Below are 17172 nucleotides of genomic sequence, written 5' to 3'. Positions count from 1 at the left end.
CCATTGCCAGTGGCTGACTGGCTGTCTCTGATCTGGATAGTGTCTTCAATTGATACATAACTCAAAGCAAATCAATTCATAACTGTATTTATTGAAACAACTTTTGGAAGTATTGCCATTAAAACAAATATTACTGGACACAAATATTACTATTACTGGACACACTCATCACAAAAAGTGCATAGGATTTATAAAACTTAAAGGATAAGACCGGTTTTTTGACATTGGGCCCTTGATTTCACATTATAGCATGATGTTCTACTCACCCCTGCTTGTTGTTGAACATTTGGAGCTGTTCCGAAGATATTCGAGAGGCGTCTGGCTGCTCTCTTGAGATATTCGGCCATGAAACGGTTTCCTATGGGCAAGCTTATACAGGCACAAACTATGCTGTTTATAATTTATTAATTACTGTACACTAGCACTGATAACGTGGAGGTGCGTCGCTTACTTAAAAAAATCCGGGTTATTGTAATTTTGATTTTTTTGTCGTAAAGTGGGTGTTACTGACGTCATCGTCGTGCTACTGCCACAGACAGCCCACAGACCTGCTGCCTATTCATTCATTCGGCTAAAATTCAAAATTAGTAACCCGGATTTTTTTAAGTAAGCGACGCACCTCCACGTTATCAGTGCTAGTGTAGAGTAATTAATAAATTATAAACAGCATAGTTTGTGCCTGTATAACGTTGCCCATAGGAAACCGTTTCATGGCCGAATATCTCAAGAGAGCAGCCAGACGCCTCGCGAATATCTTCGGAACAGCTCCAAATGACCAACAACAAGCAGGGGTGAGTAGAACATCATGTTATAATGTGAAATCAAGGGCCCAATGTCAAAAAACCGGTCTTATCCTTTAAAATAACAAAATATGGATGATCAGTACAGACAAAAAAAAGTGCATAGGCTTTATAAAAAATTAAAATAAATATTGCAAACATCCCTTGCAGTGAAATGCATCAATTGCATGTGTCCTATCATTAAAGGCATAACCCCCCCCCCAAAAAAAAAAATAAATAAATAATAATAATTAAAAAAATTGATACTTGCCGTCAAGAATCGATGCAGTAAATCGCGAAAATTAGAATCGCGATGCATCGTCATGACGATTATTTTCCACACCCCTACTAACGAGCTCTTTTTTTCTCAATTTTTTTTAGTTTGGAGCTGACTCGTGTAATGTTGCCATTCAGCTTAATGCGAAGTGATGAACCATGATCAGGTCTTCCCTACACAGTTCACTGTTTTCTTTTAACTGAGTGTTTCTGCTCTGATCGATTGAAATCTTACTGTACATGTCTGTTCGCCCTCTGTGGTTTAATTCGCAGAAAAACAAACTAAAAGGGAATTACGACACAGCATCGTTGTTTTAGAGCAAACATGGCATCCCAGACATTCATCAAGAATCAGTTTAGATAAAACGTTCTCAATATTTAGTTTATTTTCCAGCCACAGAGTCACTATATCAGTGTTACAGCCCAGAGGGCCCTCTGTCAGTCTGTGCCCCCATTCTCTTCTGTTTATTTGTCCTTGGGGTGTGTTCACTGCGTCTCCATCTCTCTCTGCCCTGTCCACCTGGTGTCAATCTGGCTGCTGTATAATTGGTTGTTTTTGGTTGGCCGACCTGTCCTCAGTGGCGTTGATTCATGGCGTTTGTAAAGGTGACAGTAGCGCCTGTCCCTACCAGACAAAGTAGAGCCATCACTAGCTGGACCTGAGCTGACCCGCTGGCTTGTGCAGACACACACACACACGCGCACGCATGCATAGGTAGCACGTTCAGCTTTGCTTGAGATGGCACAGAGGAGGAAAGAGGAGCAGGGAAGGTCATCATGTAACAGCTCAACCAAAAAAAGATCCTCAAACACTCATGAAAGGGGGAAAAAAACACCCACAGTCAGGTGTGGCTATTTGTCATTTTTTGTTCAGTATCAGGAAATCAGCAATTTACTATCATTCCAAACTAAATTCATGTGCAGTTTTTTATTGAAATAAAGCTTTTGCATTTGTCTTAAATTAGATTAAAATTCACTTTACAGTTGACATTTATAGATGCAAAAAAGACATCAAAATCCCCTCCTACAGTAAATTGACATATTGAAATGAACTCACCTACAGGTACACACATACAGACACACACTAAACACCCTGTTATGCAGCCCTTCCCTGGTGACCTGAATATACCCAGAACTGACACTTTATCTACTTAGCAGTGTCACCTTCAAAAGCCTCTGACATTCACACACACCCATGTCTGTAAAAAATCTCCCCACAAAACCCTCTGCCATATGTGTGCCAGGTTTAGGGGTCTCCATCATGCTCCGTACGAGGGTCTATAATTGAAGGGAATCAGCTGGTAAAAGGATTGTAAAGGCCTTTGTGCAGAATTGATCATAAGCTCCGACTTTTTCATGGTCCTGCCATTGACCTCGTAATTGATTTGGATAGCACCCCTCCCCCCCCCGCTCTCCCTTGTGTTATAGTTGATACAGTTTAATTGACTTTGCTTGCTGTAGTGTCTGTTCAGGTTGATTCCTTTGTCTTTCTGTGTAAATAATTGCGTGCGTGTGTGTGCTTCTGTACTTCTATACTCATGAGAGCCGGTTGCCGTTTGCTGTGGGGACACATTGAGGTTAAAGTTGTGGACAAGTTTAGAGATTACAACGTGAAGTACCAGACTAGCACGTAGTCAGATGTGCGCTCCTCTGATTACACGAACACGTGCAAGTGAGCTTACATTTTCACCGAGTTGACCTGTGTTACAGAGGGTGTAATTGATTGTGTGAGCGGTGGTGTCTCAGTGTTAAGGTTAATTTCTCTAACTGCTGGTAAGTGCTGTCTGACCGCTCCCCTGGCGGCCTCTCCGAGCTGAAGTATTGCCACTTAGAGGCCCCAGGCCCCCGACACCGGCCAGCCCATTGATCCACTGATCAATAGTTGCATCTATACCGTACACTGAGCAAGGAGCCTCCTGCGCTGACCTGATGCTAACAGACCAAGCAGTCGAAGGCACAGAGTCACACGCCACAAATAGTTGTCAAACTGCGGTCCAAAGATCACTAAAGGGTCCTTATATGGGTTCTTGAGGAGTCCCCAGCCAAATTAGGTTTAGTTTAATTGCAGCAACATTTGACGCTATCCAATTCTATGGACCCCACATGGTGGAAACACTTGAGTTTCTATGTTTCTTTGTTGCAACCGGACCTGAACCTTAAAATGAGTTGTGTTGGTAAATCAGATTGTACTCGTTTGCAGTCATATGAAAAAGAATATATTTCCTCCTTCCAAGTTTTAGGATTACTCATCAGGTCCTAATAAAAAAGCGTTTACCTGACTGTTGCCAGATCTTATGATTAGGCTAAAACAACCTCAGGCAAACAAAATAAAGGGTCATTTTCAAAGAATTTGTAGGGTCTGAGCTACACCTCAGACTCTACAGGATCTGCGTCTGAACAGGACCTGGGCAACGTTGCAGGTATTGCGAATGTGTGTTGTAGTGATCCAGTCAAAGTCCAGACCTCAACCTGATTGAAATGCGGTGGTGGAGAACTGATCATCATCAACAAATGCCCACATATCTCAATACACTGGACAAATGTTGAAAAGAAGAGTGGGCCAAAATTCCTCCGCAACGATGAGAAAGACAGATATCGTCAGATATTAAAAAAAAATGATTATGGTTCTAAAAGCTTTTGAGCCCTGAAAGGAAACCTGCTTTCCAGCCTTTTTGTTTTTCCTGAACAGGAATCTGTGCCTTTTTTTGCTCATATGAACTGTAGTCGTGCAGACCGAGACGACTGTGCATAAAAATTATATACAACTTTATAGAAACTGTATTCTTTCTGCAGTTAACAAATTGATTATCTGTCCCTGATTCAGTTTTACAGCAAAACTTTCCTCAAAACGTTCCACCTATCATTTGTAAAACGTCTCCGCTTCCTCTCCTTGCTCCTGTTTTATTCCTCTCAGGAAACCTCCATCTTGTTTCAGATCACAGCCAATAAAGCAGCCTGCCTCTCTGTGTCTCTCTCGTTCTCTCTCCTACTTTCTCCTAAAGGAGTCAGTCAGTCAGAGCACTCAAAACACATATTAAACAGGCATCAGCCTCTCGCCAGGGCCAAATCACGCTGTTCAAATGTTGTTCTTCCACCGGGAGCGCAGGACAACTGAAGAGATGGGATCTGCAACATTAACTTGATTCACGGCTGCAGCGACTGAGTGACACTCCATAAACCTCAGCGGGCCGCCGCTGGGCCCCGCAGACAGCACCCCATGGCTAATGTGACACACACTAGCAACGCATAGCCGTAGCACCCCCACAGCGGCGCGCCACACACTCTGAAACACTCACGAAGGCAAACGTGCACCGAAGCACCTTTTTGTTCGGCAGAATCCCAAAAAATACGTACACGCATTAACACGTGTCGGCCAAACATACACATACAGCCAGGAGTTTAACATACAAATAGAGCTTACTGTCTTAGAATCGCACACCCTCAAACAGGTTTTATGGTAATGCGGTAGAAAGGACACAGCCACTGAGTTATTGTCTTCTCCAGACAACCTCTCAGCTCTGTAGGCAGTTAACATCGGCCCTGTGGCTCTGTGTAAAAAGGTAACCTCCGCCATTCAAAATGCCAACCTCCTCTGGCACTCTGCAACAGGGCCGACTCCCTCCACGCAAGCAGCCACAGTGCCTGTCACTCGGGCTCCAAATAGTACGAGTCTGAATTGATATTTAACACACAGCCTTGCCCGTGTACTGTAGCGTTACAATGATTTTTTATTTTTATTTTATTTATTATTTGTTTGTCCTGAAGCGGGTGCACTTTGTTTTCTTATGCTGGAATAGATGAGGAGGGAGAGGGGATGCAGCGCTGTAGAAGCAGCAAGAAAAGAAAAAGCTTTAGAGGAGAGACGGACTGAATGTCAGGATAGATGAGTGGCAGGTGATCTCCCTCTCTGAAACTGGAAACAGGCACAGACCACACACCCGACTGGACGAGTGCTCTTACCCGTGGGCCGTGGATCAAAAATGCCACACAGAAGAGGCATCTGAGCACTTCCTATGCAAAGTTACACAAAGTAATCTTTTTTTTGTTTGTTTCAAGCGAGGTTGTGTGAAATACTTTTTGAGCAGTCGGCGTCTTACTTACAGTAGATCAGAGCGTTCTCAGCTCAGCTTAGAGAATCAGCGAGGTGATGGAGGAGTTGAGCTAAAGGCTACGCAGAGCAGGGCCACAGCCGTCTATATCAAATCATACCTCAAATATTTGATCGCAGTTTGGATCGAATGCAGTGTAAGAATCCCCATATATAGCGTTGGCTTGAACCACAGTCAAATTTCTGAAGCTTGAGTTGTTTTGGATGGCTCTTCTGGCCACCTTCCTCAGCTTGTTTCTGATTCTCAGAACACAGAGCTCTCTGACCGCTCCACAGCGGGTGGAGACAGGTGGAGGTGTGTGGATGTCAGTGAAATAATGAACTTTGCAGACTTGGAGCTGTAAGATGGTCTTATCTTCTCTCTGCTGAACCAACAGTGTGAGTTGTATATTTGAGAGCCGTGGAGCGGGTTTTTATCACGTCTCCTGTTCAGCTGAACTTCATAGCTTTAATGCTTAGAGGTTGGGTTCTGAACTCCGTCAGAACATTCGGCGCGCTGCTTCACACCTTTCTGCTGTTCGATTAAGATTAACTGCCTTACTGCCAACAAAGAGCTGGTGGTCACTGCTTGCTTGTCCAGTAAGAGTCGAGTTAAAACTCCCACATTTCTCAGTGCCTGTGTACACTGGGGAGGATGCATGTGGGTCAGGAACACTTCGCCGCACAACTCTGACTTTCTGATCACATTGTCAACCTTGTGAGTGCAGGACATTAAATGTCAGGGGGAAGATAGGAGTATCAATGATTGATGAGTTTGTTCCTGTTTGTACTGTGTGATCCCATCTCCTCCCCGGGGTACGTGCCTCGTACCCTCCAGAATGTTGACTTTTCAAAAACAAAAACAGAAAAAGAAAGAAAAGACATTTGTTCAGTTGTGAACATTTAAGGTTTTAAAGAGAGTTGTTTTTTTTTTTTTTTTTTTTTTTTTTTTTTAAGCCTTTAAGGCTGCAAATTCAGCGTCAGTATCTGCTTCTGATGCCAATAACGTGTGTTTTCTCACTAAGTCCACTAACTTGAGCACTCATCAGCCCAGGCGCGAACAGCGTCCCTTCTTTACTGTCTCAAATTCCCATTTTCCTTCGTGGATTAGCCTACAAGTGTGTGAGCCCGGAGCTGTTTAAACAATGGCATTTCTAACACTGTTCCTGTCACCTTGGAAACGCCATGGCAACCTGTGATCTGAGAGGGCACAGTGTGGCTCAATTAGCACCAGCTGTATCTCACCACTCTCTTCTGCTCGCAGCACATCTCCATATTTTATCTCCTTTCATGCATTAAGTGACACAAACATGTGAAGTGTTTCGTCGCCTTTTATGTCAGTTTTGCTTTCCGTGTTTTTTTTTTTTGTTTGTTTGTTTTTTTCCCTCTCACAGATGCACACACAAAGCACTTTGAACAGTTGTAGTTATAAGAGACACTAAGTGATCGGTGAGTATACATCAGTTTGCTTGTGAAAGGAATAAGTCCCATTCTTGGTTTTAGTCATTTTGAATGTCCGACTGAATAAGTTCTCCGTCTTATTTGGCGAACAGCCTCCAGAAGATCTCTTCCATCTGTTGTTTTTGCTCATCTGTTTTTGCTTTCTGCTGTGACAAGAAGTTTGTCATCACAGTCACTCTGAGGCATCTTTTTTCTTCTACGTTTTGATGTCATTATGGTCTGTATTTTGAGGAAAGGATGAATACTATAAAATGTAACGGGATTTTCTCGCTCTGTCTTCCAGGTATTGTGTCCAAGTCATTTGAATGTCGTCTAAAAGGCCAGGGGGCTGCATTCGTGGAAACCGAGTCCACGGAGTCCCCCACGCACAGGAGGGACTCATCTGAGGCATTCAGCCAGGAAGAGCCTGTCCAGCAGGTCATCATCATCCAGGGCTACGGTGATGGGGAGGTGGCCATCGACCAGGCCCTGGAGGAGTCGGCCGCCGCCACCCTGCAGACCCTGGCCATGGCCGGCCAGGTAGCCGAGGTGCTCCACATCACCGAAGATGGACAAGTCATCGCCTCAGGCAGGGAGGTGGCATCTGCAGGGGCCCACCTCGCTGGGGGCAGCACACAGTACGTGGTGCTGGAGTCGGGGGACGCCAGGAAAGAGCTGCAGGCTGTGGCCAGAAGAGGAGTAGCGGTGGCAGCTGCCGCAGGACAAGGTCACGTTGTTTCCGAGTCCTCCACCGCCCTGGACGCTCTGCTCAGCGCCGTCAGCGAAATGGGCCATCAGGAAGAGATCCAGGGGGAGGCGGCCGTCGTTCACGAAGTCCTGACCACTGAGATGTCCGAGTCCGAGCGCACTGCGGCGCAGACGGACGTGAAACAGGAGCAGCAGGAGGTGCAGGTCATCCAGGAGTCCGGCCATGACAACATGCAGGAAGTGTTGCAGCTCGCCGCCTCCCAGATGATGAAGGAAGGCCTAACCCAGGTGATCGTCAACGACGAGGGCACCCACTACATCGTGACTGAGCTGGACGACGGCACCTTACAGGTGGAGGGAGGTGTGTACGGAGAGGCGGGGGTAGGTGATGGGGAGGTGCAGCAAATAGAGCAGCAAGCCGGAGAGGAGATGGTGGTCTATCTGGATGGAACTTCTCATAACATAGTCCTGGAAGGGTAGAGGAGAGAGAACTAATGCAGAGTTATGTTTGTTTTGTTTCAGTTCCCCATTTCAGCTCTATGGAAGCCTGTGTTAGACCAAAATGTTAGTTTCTCTGAGTGTCCCCTTTATTTCTTTGCCCTGTGTCAGTATGTGTGTACATTACTTCTGTTTTCTCCGGTCTTCATCAGAGCGAAGCTAAACTCAGGTTAAACAGCATTTCTTTAAAGGAACAGCGGTGCTATGTTTGCAAACTTGCAAAGCACACAGCCACCGAGTCGGATATTCACAACTTTATATTTGCCATGCCACTCAAAAATCAACATGTAGACTTGCTCCTGAAATATTTTCTAGAAATGAATCTAACATAGAGACTGAGAGTTTAACGGCTCACTTGGATTTTTCTGTGTAGTTGGACGGCAGTTTTCCTGCTTTTTCTGTTCTTTGTGGAACATCCAGTTTTGCTTTGAGTCCTTCAGGAGGACAGCGAGTTCACCTGCGTGTGCTATGTCCTTCCTTCCAGCCTTTGTAGCGCTTTTTTAATTACAAACCAGTCATTTGATGGATTTTGAACAATTCCGGCCGTAAACAATAGATGTTTTTTGTGCAACAAAATAGTGAAGACGATTATACACTTTGGGTTTTTTTGGTCAATCCTTCAGTTTTATTTTTGGAGCAGCTCCGAATATGAATGCAGTTTCTGAAAATAAAGATTGAGTCATTTTTACCAACTGTGCCTGCATTTTTATTTCCCTTCGTAGTAGCCGCTAAATGTTTTGTCAAGCCCGCATCTCAGCATCAATATCGTGATTACATGCACAGTACAAGCAACATGCGCATGCATGCATCAACTGATGGCTCCCATCATGCTTTCTGATCACCAACACAGTCATTATCATCGCCATTATCATTATCGTCGTCATGATCACCATCATCCTAATCGCCATCTTTTCATCTCTTCCCCCCATCAGGCCCATTCTCTTCAATGTCTACAACACACTCATCCCTTTTTTCCCCAGCAGTAGTCAGCACTGGAGGGAGAATCAATATTCATTTAGGCCTCTACACAGGCCTGGTTTCTGATGGAGTGAGTGGGAGAGCAGTATGACGGCTGCAAACACAATGGCCATCCACTGAAAGTACAGAGAGAAAACACTCATACGCAGCGAGGGCATCAAAAGATCATCCCTTTAACACACACACACACACACACACACACACACTCGTAGCGCGAGAAAGTGGGCTGAGAGAGAAAGTGGTAGAGGAGTGGGCAGGAGAAATGGGAGCGTTACAGATGGATGTTCAGAGTGGAGAGGCCAGAAAAAAAGTGAAAGAGCAGTAAAATCCACAACCACACAGAGAGAAGGGAGCCTGTAATTTCACATAACACCTGTCTGCCTTTCAGCTCGTCTTTGTCTCTGCTCCCAGCGTCGTGCCGCATTAATGAACTCACGCTCTTTCCCTTCCGTTCATCAGAGATGGGCACATTTAAAGAGGTCACGTTCTCTGTGTGAGCGTCCGTAAGTGGCTGTGAGAGCCGGAGCTTATCGGCATCCACTAGTGGTAAGAATGCAACGATCAAGGGAATCGTTGGTTTTATAGATATGTGCTACAGACCAAATAAAATAAAATAAAATAAACGGATAAAGAAGGAAAATGTTGCAAATCCTGAGTTTTTGTTTTTGCATGTTTCGATGAACTGCATCCATCCAGCAGCCATGTGACAAACAAAGTACGCCTACTTTCGATTTGAAGGTTTTTTACGTAAAAACCAAAAAACCCATCTAGTTCTTACCAGATGTTACCATCAGGTAAACCTCTGATGAACAACAACAAATGACATATTACATCATGTCATCATTTATTTCATTTATTCAACATTGAGTCAAAATACAGAAGCAGGGTTTGAAAAACGACGTCGACACCTAATGCTTCCATAGGAAATCAGAAGGGAAGTAGCAGCCAATAAAATACACCTGACAGCATCAAGCGTGAGCGCCTCTATTAAAGCAGACGTTTAGGGAGTTTGCCGGTTCAGATGTGCATTCAGCAGGCAGCTTAGATAAGCAATTGTTGCTGCCCGTCAATCTGGCAAGGGTTAGAAGGCCATTTCCAAACCATTTGGAGTCCATGAGCTGTCAGTCTCCTCAGGAGAGGACATCCACGAAAGTCAGGTTCAGCCCAAACATTCCACCTGCCACAGGTGGTTCTACAATCCACTGAATCATAGGGTGAACAACACAGGAGACCGCTCAGAGAAATTGCAAAAATTCTACAGACCTCAGTTAGCATGTTAACTGTTCGTGACACAGTACAATTAAAAAAAGACGGAAAGAGCTTGGTTGTTTGGAAGAGAAAAAAAACACAGCAACACAGCTTAACCTGGTGAAGTTGACTATTTTGCACAGTGTTGGAGGGCTGATGATTTGGGCTTGTTTTGCAGCCACTGAACCTGGGCTCCTTGCAGTCACTGGGTCGGCCTTGGACTCCTCTGTATACCAAAGTAATTTAGAGTCAAATGTGAGGAACTGTGGAGGAATGAATGCCCACCAATCTCAATTAACTGAAGCAACCTTGGAAAGAAGAGAGGGCCAAAATATCCCCCCACAACCACGAGAGAGACTGATAATGTCACACAGAAAATGGATACTTCACATTATTGCTGCTAAATTTGGCTCTTCAACCCACAGAATATTGGGATGTACTTTGTTGTTCACACACTGCTTCTGCATTTTAGCTTAGTTTTTGTTAAATAATCACAAGGTATAACGTATCAAGCGCTGTTCATCTGAGGTTATATTGATTCATTTTAAGATTTTATTCAAATGTTTTTGTAATATTAGGCCACAATTAGAATTAAATGCGAGCGTACTTTCTTTTTTTTTTTACCATGCTACTGTTTGAGAAGTGCGGTCCACCCAGAACAAATTGGCGGTCCATCACAGAGCTAACACTGAGAAAGTGACAGCATTTACAAGCCGTCTGCGGTTAGAATCCCTAATTCAGGGGCACCAAGTAGTAACAGAACGGGCTTCGTTACTTAACTTTCAAGCTTTTTTGGACTGAGGAAAATCCTGCAAATAAGCAACATCTCCTTGTGGACAACAGCTGAACACAGTGCATCCACAAACGACTGTTTCTCTTGATATTTGTGGAAACTCATGTAAGTGTGTGACCCCAGTTAGGCCATGCTAATGCCTTCTTTAACACCCCCAGTTCAGTGTGGGATTTTTTTTGTTCTCTTTTTTTTTTGTACGCTGAATCGGAATGTCTGTTTAGGCCCATGCGAGCACATTATTCTACATCTCTGTCTGAGTGACTGTGCAGTGCATTGTGTGCATCCTCACCCTCCCCTTGCATCTCTGTAATCAGGGCTGGATGGCTCATCATTAACTGCAGCAGGCCACTCGTGTGACATGGCAGAGAGAGAAATTAGCAGCTGTCATCCAGTGATGAGTTCATTTCCTGACAGGCCCCTGCTCTGAAGAGTCCTGCTGCAGACGACCAGACGGCTGATGGAAACCTGCCGCCAAGGCTTAATTGGAGAGCCGGAAAGGGCCGCGAGGGGAGGAGGGGAGAGGCAAGAATGGAGAGATCGGTAGACAGAAGTGGAAGTAAAGCTTGAAACGTAATGTTGAGAATGTGACGCTTTTTTCAGAGGGCTGCTTTCCTGTGACAGTAGAGGAAAACACAGTTTTGAGATGCTTTAATGCTCTACATTTGTTGTTAGTCACTATTTGCCGATGCATTTCTTTCAGGCAAAATGTTTTTATGAAATTAAATACAGCGACGATTAGACGCCCCAGAACTTTATCTGAAATAAATTGCACCTCCTGCTTAAACGCTGGTGAATACTCTAAAAAGTGCAGTATGTGATGTTGTTTTCACAGAGACTGTATGCACACCAAAAATAGCAGGTTTAAACAGGCTTTTTAAACATATGTACACCAGATAAAACAAGCCGATTAAATCTTTTCCAATTGCCAACAGAAGTGAATCCTCATTGCTCTGAGGCCACAGTACTCAGAACCGCTCTGCGGACAAGCCTGTAAGCTACAACAACATGAAGAGATGACATTAAACTGTGTCTTATGGTCTGTGTTGGACTACAATTTCTGATGATCATGACTTTCTGAGGTAATTAAACTACTTTATTATTTTTAGCTGGCCCACGGATGTCAGCCTGCGCACAGCGGAATTGAGTGGAAGCTGCCAACTGTCTGCAGGCAGGAAGAATCTATCAATCTCCCCTGTTTTTGTCTTCGAGTTGTTGCTGTCACTTTCATATCCTCTGTGTGAGAAGTAATGGCTGGCTCTACGTGTATATCTGTGGAGAATTAGCTGTGCCCACTCTTGTAGCCCCAAGCGCAGCAGACACTTTATCAGAACCAATAAATACCTCCAAATACTGTCGTTTTTGGGACTGAATGACAGTCAAACACATTGTGTTTAACCAGCCGATTTACTGACTAAATGAAAAAAATATTCAGATTCAATTCCCCCCAAAAAATGTACATTTTGCCATTATTCATCCCTGGAGACAACATTTTTCAAAGTTTTACACGATAGCATTTAGTGAATCAGCCGGTGGTAAGAGGTTCATGTGTCTTCTCCAACGACAGCAGGAAATCTACTTGTAACATTTTACATTGTTGCACTGACACTTGTCACTGTATGAAATAATAATGATAAAGCCTCTACCACCAGCTCAGCGGATGTAAAGTTAGTAACACAGTCGGCCCCATCATACACACACAGAAGCATACTCTCGTGTGCACATCCTCATCGTCAGAAACCCTAACTTGCACCCTCTCCCAGGGGCAACTCTCATCACTCTCCCGGGGACCACAGAGTGGGACAGGCATGCCAATGTGGGTCTCTTTCTCCCTCTGTTTCCATGAGTATGATAAATATGGCAATTCTGTTTAGTCGCCATCTATAGAAAACATATCAGCCCTGGGGATCATTTTCTTAATGTCCCCACTATTAGGTCTGGCTTCCCTTTGGCAGTATTAACATGCTAGCTGATATGCTCTGTTTGTATGTGTGTGTTTGTGTGTGTGTGTGCGTGAGTCCTCCGGGCTCCAGGTACAATTCTATTAAACTCGACTCGTTTGTTTATTTCCTGTCTGTCTCCCTCTACATGTATATCCTGTTTGCTAGATCCTCGGGTCCTGATCGGTATGTACATTCGTGTTAACGATAGGCCGCCTATAGTCACAGGCACGATAAGAATGCAATGTTTGTTTTTTGTCATTTTTATTGCTGTAAATCGATAGCTGTTTGAGGTAAAGGTGGACTGCAGGGGAAGCCACGGTTCAGTTATGGTTCATCTCCTCCATGGGAGTTATTATGGGAAAGCAGAGGGTGGGGGGTATGTGGGGAGCCCTGCACAGCTCTGCTCCCTTTCTCTTACTTTTCCTATGTGGCTCTGCATTTGTGTCTTTGATCATCTTAATCCCTGCCTTGTGCCACCCCCCCCACCCCCACCCCCCACCCCCCCACCTCAGTGCATGACAAAAATTGACAGCCCACTCTATCCCCCTCCAAAATGCATTCTTCATTCCTCCATTGAGAAGCTTACCCCAACCCAAAATAAAAGAGTAGAATAAAAACACCAGGCAGGCATGCATTCCCATTGTAAGTCTGCGGTACTTCATTAAGGAGGAGCAGTGATTGAAAAGGGATCTGATTAGCTGCTTATGAAGAGATAGCGATATTTCAACCTTGAGCCAGGAACCACTGCAAGTGCTTTTTAATTAGGCACACAAAACTGAGGAACAGCACTTCAAAACATGAAAAAAAAAAAGAAATGAAAGACAGAGTGTATCCAGCTGAAGGGAAAGTAAAGGCAAAGAGTGGATCAGTGTGAGGTTGAATTCCCTCTGCCCTTACAAGAGAGCATCATTTTTTTAACACCATGCGTGTCATGGAAGAGAAATTTTAAACTGAATTACGTCAAACAGCTTTAAAGACAGTTCAAGTTTAGTTTCTTCTCCATTTAGATTTACAATATTTAAAATGATTTGCAATTCCTGAGGGTGGGAAAATGCCATCTTTCAAATTCGTACTCTCAAGTTAAACAATTTGACATAGTCAATTTTAAACCAGTGGCCTTCAAAGAGTCTGATTCACGTGTATAGGCTGTGAAATTGGCATCCTTCTGTTCGCCAACACGTTACTCTGTTTAGATAGCAGATCTTCACTGTCAGCCTGTGATAACACCTTTCCACATAGCTGATGCAGCCATCTGCTTCATGTAAGCGCAGCCTTATAGAGGTTAATTCTGTTGGTTTATTCATTTTAGCAAAACAAACAACATGACAGCCGAAGAGAGAAAAACATGATATGATTTTCTTGATTCCAAAAATATGTCAAGATCAAGTGAAACTCTAATTTTTCACTTGATAAAAATCGGGCCAGTATACAGCAGAAAAGAGGACCTGCACCACCACTGAGAATTCCTGTAAATAATGAACCACAATGAAGCAAAAAGATCAAAAGCTACTAAGATATAGATGGTTGTAATCATTTGGGTTCAGTTAACTTCACCATTTTCCCTCCAGCTAGTTGTATAAAGTAAAATAGCAAGATAACAGCAGTAACATACAGATTAGTGTAGTTACTCAAAGTTTTTCCACAGCTTAGTTTAACTTGCTCGCGTGCCAATGTAGTTTTCACAATTAACAGCTTATGCATATGTTTGGGTATGAACTAAGGTATTGGGCAAAATTGAATTTTGATCAGCCGATAGTAGGTCAAAATTCTAAATTAAAACTGAACAAAAAAACACAAGTGTCAACCTGTCAAGTATAATGTCAAATACAATATGCCAAATCTACACTGATGTCTCAAGCTAACATTTAAAATATGTAAACTGTGTTGTTAACCAGCTTAATTTAACATGTTAGCATGCTAATGTAATTAGCATTAGACACAAGGCACAGCTAATACAGGTGTTAAGCTATGAAGTATGAGGCAAATTAAAAAAAATTGTCTTTTGGAAACTTTAACTGATCAGTCAAGCCCCATCTTGCAGATTCAACTACTGTACGCTCTGTATTGACACTGTTGAGACGGAACATAATAAACATACACAATACATATATATATATATATATATATATATATATATATATATATATATATATATATATACATATATATACACATATATATATATATACATATATATATATACATATATATATATATATATATATGTATATATATATATATGTATATATATATATATATGTGTATATATCCTGCAGCTAAGAGAATCAGGACAGCCCTTAAACAATGTTTGCACAGATATGTCAGATTTCAGATGAACAGAAGAAGCTTAAGAAGCTCTTAAAACCCAATTTTGTTTTCTTTTAGTACGCTTTCTAGTCTTGCTGGATCATCTTTAGTGTGAAACATGTATAAATGTACCTGTCTGCGTGTGTGTGTGTGTGTGTGTGTGTGTGTGTTTGCATCTCAACACCTAAAACAAAGTGACTAAATATCTCTGCGTATGAGCAAAGTTTCATTTTGCAGCCTTCCACTCAGTCATCCCCTGTCGTGTCTATCGCTAATTTTCTGTCTGACTTTGTTCTTTCTCTGAATGTACAAGGAAGTTCGGCCTCAACTCTCAGGTTGATCTCATTTGCAGGCTAGTTTTAGTGTCATTGATACTGGATTTTATGTGATACTTTTTCAGACTTCAAACTACAGAAGTGCGGTTAAGAATGTATGCTGCTGCCAATGGGTGGTGTCTATGTCATTCAACAGGACTCATATTATTTGGTAATTCCCTCATCCCCAGTGATCTGGCTGGCATTTCAGCTCTCTAAAAAACCCTATATAGGAGTTAGCCTTTAAGTATAATGTTCTCTGAAAAGAAGAGTATGTCAGTTGTGAGGATTTATTCCCAAATTGATCTTAAACATATTTGAGCTTGTTATAATTTCTCTGGCTCTCTTAGAGCAGAAGCTTTCAAATCAGGACATAATTGCAGTGTTCTTCCTTCTCAGCCACTCTGACCGTATGCCTTTTAACCATCTTGCACGGTGAATTCAGCCCCACATTTGTGAAGTGTAGCCCTGGGAGTCCCCTGGTGGCCCCTGCCTTGCTGTAACAAGCATGGGGGGCCCCTGTGGTAAGTGCTCTCTTGGGACCCAGGCTCTGATCTGGTCGTCCCTGGGGCCCTGTTAATTTCTGTTCCACTATGAAAGCCTGGCCACTCTCCACTGCTCTCCTCCTTCTTCTCATACTGCCGCTCTCCTCTTCCTCTTTCTAATCCAGCCTTCATACTCTCTCTCTCTCTCTCTCTCTCTCTCTCTCTCTCTCTCTCTCTTTCTGTTCCTTATGTAGAAGGTGTGCTGTCAACAGGAAGCTTGGCCAGTCTCATTAAAGAGCTGCTGGAGGTTGTGACGGTGACAGAGATGTGCAGATCAGTGGCAGGATAGTGTCATGGTTGGAGAAACCATCCATTAACCAAACCCTGCTGATATTCCCTGGAAATATCATGTGGAATTAGCCCAGCGCTTCAGGAAATTCTAGTCATATTGGCCCATTCTGTGTACTGGAGCCAAGCTGGTAAATAAATTTGTGCAGGTCAAAGGTGGATGGGCCTGTAGCATTACAGAAGAATGAGTTTTGCGTTAGATTAATAGTAACCATTATCTTTCCGAGGAGTAATATTTTTTTCAGTGAATTTCAGCTGTGTTCATATAGCGTCAAATCGCAACCTTGTCATCCCGAGGCACTTCAAAGATACAGTCCAATTCAAACAAATTACATTTGATCCATTAAAATCAATCAAATTAATTAAAGTCCAAATTAGACCAATTCAAAAAAAGGTGACTAGCTAAGCAGACAAAGAGATAGTATCTGAACTTCTCTCCCATTCAATCCCCCATCCTGGCATGTACGAGGCGACAGAGGAGAGGAAAACTCCCTTTTAACAAGTGGAGACCTCCAGCAGAACCAGACTCCATCTGCCTCCACCAGTTGGGGTTTGTGAGGACAGAACAGACGATACATTAAGCACCCTAACACCAAGCCAGGGATACATGCTGTGGAAGAAAAAAAATGTCTGAATGAGAAAAATGTCATATGTACAGTACACTGAGCGTAAAGAGAGCCGAGTGCAGAAAGGTGCTCAGTGCATCATGGGAGGTCTCCTAGCAGTTTCGGCCTACAGCAGCATAACTAAAGGATGTTTAAGGGTCACCTGAGCCATCTCTGACTGTAAGCTTTATCAAAAAGGAAAGGTTTAAGCCTTAATTTTAAAGGTAGAGCAGGTGTCTGCTTCTCCAACCGAAACTGGCAGCTGGTTCCACTGGAGAGGGGGCTGATAACTGAAGGCTCTGCCTCCCATTCTACTTTTAGAAGCTCTAGGAGTAAACCTGCAGTCTGCAGCCCAGTAGTAAAAAC

The 17172-nt window shown here is 43.3% G+C and overlaps 1 protein-coding gene across 1 annotated transcript in view; it reads left to right on the top strand.

Moving 5' to 3' along the window:
* Window positions 1-8476, top strand: part of znf407 (zinc finger protein 407) — a 143926-nt gene extending 135450 nt beyond the window's left edge. Inside the window, exon 10 of the mRNA XM_075464973.1 lies at window positions 6887-8476. Within this exon, the coding sequence (XP_075321088.1) occupies window positions 6887-7770 (884 nt within the window). The 3' untranslated portion in view covers window positions 7771-8476. The remainder of the gene's footprint in view (window positions 1-6886) is intronic.
* Window positions 8477-17172: the final 8696 nt, after the last annotated feature.

The sequence above is a fragment of the Odontesthes bonariensis genome, chromosome 5 (genome assembly GCF_027942865.1).
Source record: "Odontesthes bonariensis isolate fOdoBon6 chromosome 5, fOdoBon6.hap1, whole genome shotgun sequence".
NCBI lineage: Eukaryota > Metazoa > Chordata > Actinopteri > Atheriniformes > Atherinopsidae > Odontesthes > Odontesthes bonariensis.
The sequence above is the reverse complement of the archived record's forward strand: the minus strand, read 5'-3'. Positions and strand labels throughout refer to the sequence as shown.